The sequence below is a fragment of the Caloenas nicobarica genome, chromosome 28, assembly GCF_036013445.1.
Source record: "Caloenas nicobarica isolate bCalNic1 chromosome 28, bCalNic1.hap1, whole genome shotgun sequence".
In the NCBI taxonomy this organism is placed as follows: Eukaryota; Metazoa; Chordata; class Aves; order Columbiformes; family Columbidae; genus Caloenas; species Caloenas nicobarica.
Genome location: NC_088272.1, coordinates 3,317,482 through 3,323,981, shown reverse-complemented (window position 1 = coordinate 3,323,981; position 6,500 = coordinate 3,317,482). Strand labels below are relative to the sequence as shown.

The following is a 6,500-nucleotide window of genomic DNA, read 5'->3' as shown; positions in this document are numbered from 1 at the left end:
CAGGACAGACGGCACTGGTTGGGGTCCTTCCCCTAACTTCCCATGGTAAGTCCTGTGTAATCCAAAGATGCTCTTCCCCTGCATCCCACCATGTGTCCTGCACCCCTAGGCAACAATCCCGTTAGTCTAAATGGTGATCCAGAGAGCTGCTCTCAGTGGCTCCTCTTGATGGGCTTCACACCTGGACAATGAGGCTGAGGGCTCTCCCAGGGTAGCCTTGGGACAAGATGTTCATTCCCCAGAGCCTGTAATTTGGGTTCCCACTTGCCAATGAGCCTCTGTGCTCTTCTTGGTTTTGGAGATGGGCTCCTGATGAGCTGGTGGCTCCCCAGTGATGGCACTGGGAGCAGCCGGGGCAGGGTATTAACTGACTTACTCCTCCTGCCATTGTTTGTGCCTTCTTTGTGTGTGCAGAGGAGCTTTTTATCACTTAACACAATGCAACGAGATAGGACAAGAGGAAACGGCCTCAAGTTGCACCAGGGGAGGTTTAGAGTGGATATTAGGAAAAAATTCTTCCTGGAAAGGGTTGTTGGGCATTGGAACAGGCTGCCCAGGGCAGTGGGGGAGTCACCATCCCTGAAGGTGTTTAAAAGGTGTTTAGACAAGGTTCTTAGGGACATGGCTTAGTGCTAGAATTGGGTTATGGTTGGACTCGATGATCCTGAGGGTCTCTTCCAACTGAAAGGGTTCTGTGATTCTATCAATCTCCTGAGGTATCTCTGTCTGGAGGTTACATACCTATGCATTGGTATTGTTTAACATATGATAGCAGATCACTGGAATTGCTGGCCAGAATTGCCTCATGATTAGGGGAAAAGCTGTGCTCTTGTACGGGCAATGGCTTCATTCAGGGCCAGTATCACAGCCTTGTTTCTAAGACTGTAGATGAATGGATTTAAGAATGGGTACAGGATGGTGTTCAGCAACGCTACAATGCTGTTAGTCTCCAAGGAAATATATTCTGAAGGACATGCATAGAGAACAATACAGCTCCCATATGCAATTGCCAAGGTGGTGAGATGGGAAGAACACGTAGAAAAAGCTTTTTTCCTCCCAGATGCTGCTGGAAGATGTAGAATACAGAAAAGGATGCACATGTAAAATGTCAGAGTTAAACATAAGGAACCCAGAATGACAAATGATATGAAAACAGAGTCTATTTTCCAAAGCAGGCTGGTGTCAGAGCAGGACAGTTCGAATAAGGGGGAGTTGTCACAGAAAAAGTGGTGGATCTCATTTGAGCCACAGAAAGTCAGCTGGGAGAGGATGACCAGGCGGTAACTCAAGAGTGTGAAGCCTGTGACCCAAGCAGCAACAACCAGGTGGATGCAGAGCTGAGGCTTCATGATGGCAGCATAACGCAAAGGTTGGCAGATGGTAACACAGCGGTCAAAGGACATGACAACAAGTAGAACAAACTCTGTACAGCCCAGGGCAAAATAGAAATAGGATTGGGCAAAGCAGCTTCTTAGTGAGATTGTTCTCCTCCCAGAAGCCAGGATCACAACCAACTTGATGCTTGTGGAGGATGTAAACCAGATTTCCAGGAAGGCCAGATTGCCAATGAAAAAGTACATGGGGGTTTGAAGGCGGCGATCCGCATACGCGAGGAAAATGATGGTGGCGTTCCCCATCACCGTTGTCAGGTATATGAGCAGAAGGACCAGAGAGAGTACAAGCTGCAGTCTTTGATCGAGCCCTGAGAAACCCTCTAGGATGAACTCAGTAACTGCAGTTTCATTTTCTGGTCCCATGTTGAATTTCGGTTCATCATGCCGAGACAGGAACATGGCAAAAAACAAGTGTGATAATTCCACAGTCTGGGTGAAGGGCTCCCCAAAACTCTCTGCTTCTTTCCTTTCTTGCAGTCTTCCTATAGTACACAGATAGAGGACTTCAAGCACTTCTCATACCCTGATATTTCTGCATCAAATTTCATTTGGAGTTCTGAGAATTTGTTGTCTTCTTTCTATATTTTTCAAACACTCAGAAAGAATTTTTCCTTCAAAACAGAGAATTTTAAAGTCTGTTAGCTATTTTATCCCATTCCTGGCAAATTCCAAATGCACACAGGTCTTTTCCAAACATCTGTCACACCTATGTGCCTAAGTCATCTCTTCTATTGCACAAATGCCAAACTATTACATCAAGTCAAATCAAATCAAATCAAATCAAATCAAATCAAATCAAATCAAATCAAATCAAATCTAATGTATGCTGAAAGCTTTTCTTTCTATTTTTCAGTACTTGCCTTTTTGGACTAGGAATCCCTGAGTATCTACTGATTTCAGAATAAGCAGTATCAAGCATCTCTTTCGTAATCCCGTGCTTTCTTCCACAGCTTTGTGCTCTCTGTTTCTTCAGGAAAGGGGAGGGGAGGGCAGAATAGGGACCAAATATAACTCATCTTCTTTAGTACTCTAAATAATGACTGAAATTTGTTATGGTTCCACCCGGTCTCATCTGACATCCATCTGCACTGAAATGCAGTTACTTCCAAACAGTTGCTCATTGCTATTACTATCAAATATGCTGACCTAAACGCAGACCAGGAGAATAGTGACTGGAAGAGATTTGTAACTTTTATTTTGTGTGCCAGCTATAGGTTGGGAGGACCCAGCCTTGAGAGTTTTCTCCTCTCTCCATTGATTATACAGGGAGCCTTGGGAAAACAAATTCTCACAGGCACCTGTTGTGAAGCAGGTGAAACTCACTATTCAAGTCTCAAATCTCCGATTCCTAAACTTATTTTGTTTTTTAAATCAAACTACACATGTAGGAGAAAGAAAGACAAAAAAATCCCACATATACAATAAAGACTGGTGTTTATCCCTTCATCTTTCCGTTTGTTTTCAGACATAGAAAGGAGCAGAGCAGACGGCTCCAAAACCAGAATAATTCAAAATGCAAGGGGAGAAGAGGGAGAGGAGGAGATGGTGGGTTTGAGGCGGTGAAACAAAGTTGTGTGGGTGTGCAAGCAGAGCTCTTCAGTCATTAGTCACCTGGGTGGTCCAAGGACTTTCCCATCTCATCGTCCACAGAGACAGCAGCAGAAACTGGTCTGAGACAATGGATCAACTTGAAACCAAGTGATCGAGTTCAGTCAACCTCCTTCAATATCAACCACCTCCAAAATAAGCAAAAATTAGTCACCTTCAAATGAAATGTTGGCCTGACTTGTGTGGGATTTCTCCAGGTGGGATTCCAGACAGTGCTGGAGACGGGCAGATCCTGCTGTGCCTGGGCCTGTTTCCTGTGCATACAGGTAGTTATTAACATCCTGGGTGAAGAACCTGACTGTTTCAGAGATCCCTGTAGCAGTTTCTCATGCAAAACTGAATAAAATTGAGTAACAGTAATTACTTAAGTTGCTTGCACATGCCAGAGAGGATGTGCAGGACAACAGGCTGGCCAATTATAAGAACTCAGCAGAACTGTTGTATGGGGAGCCTCACTTGATCCAGTTGAAGACACTCTTGCAAAGATCCTTGCACAGGAGTCTCTCCCAATCTATGGTATTCCATAATTCAATTAATCTTTTCCTCAGAGAGCTCTTCAAAGAATAGGCAAGGAAGTAAAAGAGACAGAGGAAAAGAATTAGAGATACAAAATGTGCCAATGCAAATTAAGAAGATCCTCTGAACAGTGTTTCTCAACTCAAACCATTGGTAGGCAATGTATTTTGGGAAATGGCTGCATAAAAACATTCACACAGAGATACAGTGTTTAATTAGCTTGCTGACACTTGCCCATGGTACTGTCAAAACAAACTAACTGACTATGAAGAGTTTCACAGAAATTAGTTTAAAAATACTAGCAGTTGTGGAAAGGAAGACTTTTTCAGCTATTACATAGAAGTCTTTTCTGCAGAGGGCTCAACTATTCCCTGAAGTCTCCGTTCAGGGGTTGATTCAGTTGTTTGCACAGAGGTGGCCACTGCCTCCAACATACCCTGGGGCAGCTGAAGCACCATGTGGGACTGGGAAAAGTCTCCCAGGACCTATGGGAGCTGTTCTGGAGCACAAGCTGGTAGGCGTGAGCTGAGGTAGGGGACCTTAGGGGTGGTGCAGGGCTGCTGGCTGGGCTGAGCAGGGACCTCAGCAGCACAGCAGCCCATTGTGTCCCGTTGGATGCTGCTGTGAGGTCACTTCTGTCACAGGAACTGGCTGACCAGCAGCGGGAAGGCAAATACTCAGAGGCCATGAAGGCCATCAGAAAGCTGCTCCCAAGATGATGACAGATTTGGGAAGGTCAAGGGGAACTGGGACAAGAGAGATTGGAGATTTGGGGGAGGAAAGAATGGCTTGGCCAACAGAGACGAAAGATTTGGAGGGTTTCAGGTAATGGTGATGCTGCCGTGACATTGACTGTGAAAACATTCATGTTAGGCCCCTACCTGTGTTCTAAGCAGTAATCTTAAACTCTAACCTTAGCCCTAAATGCTAGTCCCCCCCCTGACAGTAATGCACTACTTTAAACCCAAACCTCAAAATTTACCTCTAAGCCAAATCCCAAGCCCATAACCCCTTATTCTTAGTCTTACCCTTTTACTCACTTTAATCCCTACCCTGTATCCCTAGCCTTAAGATACCAGCCTTAACCTTAGCCCTCACCACAACCCTAAAAAAACAATGTACCTCACAAAGCTAGCCCATACCCTTAACACTAACCACGCACCTAGGCAGATTACCAGATGCCTAAATCCTAACCCTGAACAGTGAGCTCTAATCCCTAATCCCTAAATTGAACACCTCATCCCCAAAGCTCTCATTGCCGTGCTCAACCCCCATCACCTCCAACCCCTCTCCCTACCCTGCTTCAGCAGTTTGGCCCCTTGGGGCAACCCAGGGCTGTGGGGTTGTCCTGTGCATGGACAGGAATTGGACTCAATGATCCTGTTGGTACCTTCCAATTCTGGACATTCTATGATTCTATGATCCTTTCTCTTTGATATTTTCTTTTTCATTATTTTAGGTATAATTTTTATTATTGCATATTTTAATTTAATTTTTCTTACATTTTCATCTATTTTTTAAAAATTCCAGTTATTAAAGTGTTTCTATCTCAATGCATGAATTTTCTCACTTTTACCCTGCCGATCCTCTCCCCCATCCCGCTGCGGGGAGTGAGTGAGTGGCTGCGTGGGGCTCAGTTACCGGCTGGGCTTCAACACGACGGTCCTTTCTCCAGTCCTTTTTCCACCCCATGGGCGTCAGGCTCAGGTCCCACACGATCCAATACGTCCTCACCAACCACTGCTCCCCTGCCCACCCTTTGATGTCACACACACAGTTGCCCTCAGCCCATGGGCCGCCCTGTGAAACGTCCATAAATGTCACAACTCCCCGTTGAGCTCATGGAGTCCGTGGCTTTGGGCTCTGTCTGTCCCGTGGCCACTCCGGACAGCACAGGTGTCTGTTCCGTGGGGTCACGGGCACCAAACCCAGCTCGGGTGGGAACCAAGAGGGTCCCCTCGTGTTCAGGGCCCAAAGCGCCATCTGTAGCACCTGCCCGTCCTTTTGAGTGCCCAGAGCCTCCTTCTTGGGGCCCAGATCCTCATGTTCAGGGTCCCAATGTGTCTTTTATCACCCACGGCCTCTGACCAGGGCCCACAGTTTCAGTTTCAGGTGGAGCTCGTTGCCTGGCAACAACCAACCAGGAGTCTATGGGGAGTCAGTGGACCCAGGACAGCCAATCACATTTGAGAAGGCGGGGCAAGTCATGTGATTGATATGTAACCAGCCAATCAGGCTTTGAGGCCTGCAGGAAAGGTGGCGAGAGCTGACCAATCTGGGCAGCGTTCAGGGGCGGGCTGTGCTGGCTGCACCAATCACGGCTGGTGAGAGTGCAGCACATGGATGATTGACAAGTGGTCTGACCCATCACTTGGTAAGGGGGGAAACGAGAAATCCCAGCCGGCCAATCACAGGAAACATTACCACAGGGTGGGGCGGGCACTGTGGGGGGAGTGACCACTAAGGCAGCCACTCAGATCCAGGATCACCTCAGGGGAGGAGACTGACAGCCCTCCCGCCCAATGGCGGCGCAGCCCAGGCTGAGGAGGCGGCGGCTCTGCGGGCGGCCAGGCTGAGCTTTGCCGTGGCGCCCGTGGAGCTGCCCCAAGGCTGAGCTGCCCCCGGCCCAGCACTTCCCTTCCCTTCCCTTCCCTTCCCTTCCCTTCCCTTCCCTTCCCTTCCCTTCCCTTCCCTTCCCTTCCCTTCCCTTCCCTTCCCTTCCCTTCCCTTCCCTTCATCCTTCTCTATCTGCTGCTTCTTTCTCCACCTCGATCCTCTTCCCTGCACCTTTTATCCTCTCACTCTTGTGGAGTATCTTACAGACACTCATCTTGACTTACTGGAACGACCTTGACCCAAATAGAATGACAAACCACAATGATTTTCTACCAGAAAAGACATTTACGATGTGTCAGCCAAACTGCCGGAGCGTGTGAAAGATCAAGCAGACCGATCACAAGATAACTTTGAGCGCGTGGACAG

The 6,500-nt window shown here is 47.4% G+C and overlaps 1 protein-coding gene across 1 annotated transcript; it reads right to left on the bottom strand.

The window, feature by feature from the left end:
- Window positions 1-809: 809 nt before the first annotated feature.
- LOC135999496 (olfactory receptor 6E1-like) lies at window positions 810-1,915 on the bottom strand. The gene has a single exon (XM_065653066.1). The coding sequence runs from the start codon at window positions 1,791-1,793 to the stop codon at window positions 810-812; it is 984 nt and encodes a 327-aa protein (XP_065509138.1). The 5' UTR covers window positions 1,794-1,915.
- Window positions 1,916-6,500: the final 4,585 nt, after the last annotated feature.

What these genes read in the sequence shown, in the direction of transcription:
- LOC135999496 (XM_065653066.1), bottom strand. Translation starts at nt 1,793, where the DNA reads ATGTTCCTGTCTCGGCATGATGAACCGAAATTCAACATGGGACCAGAA.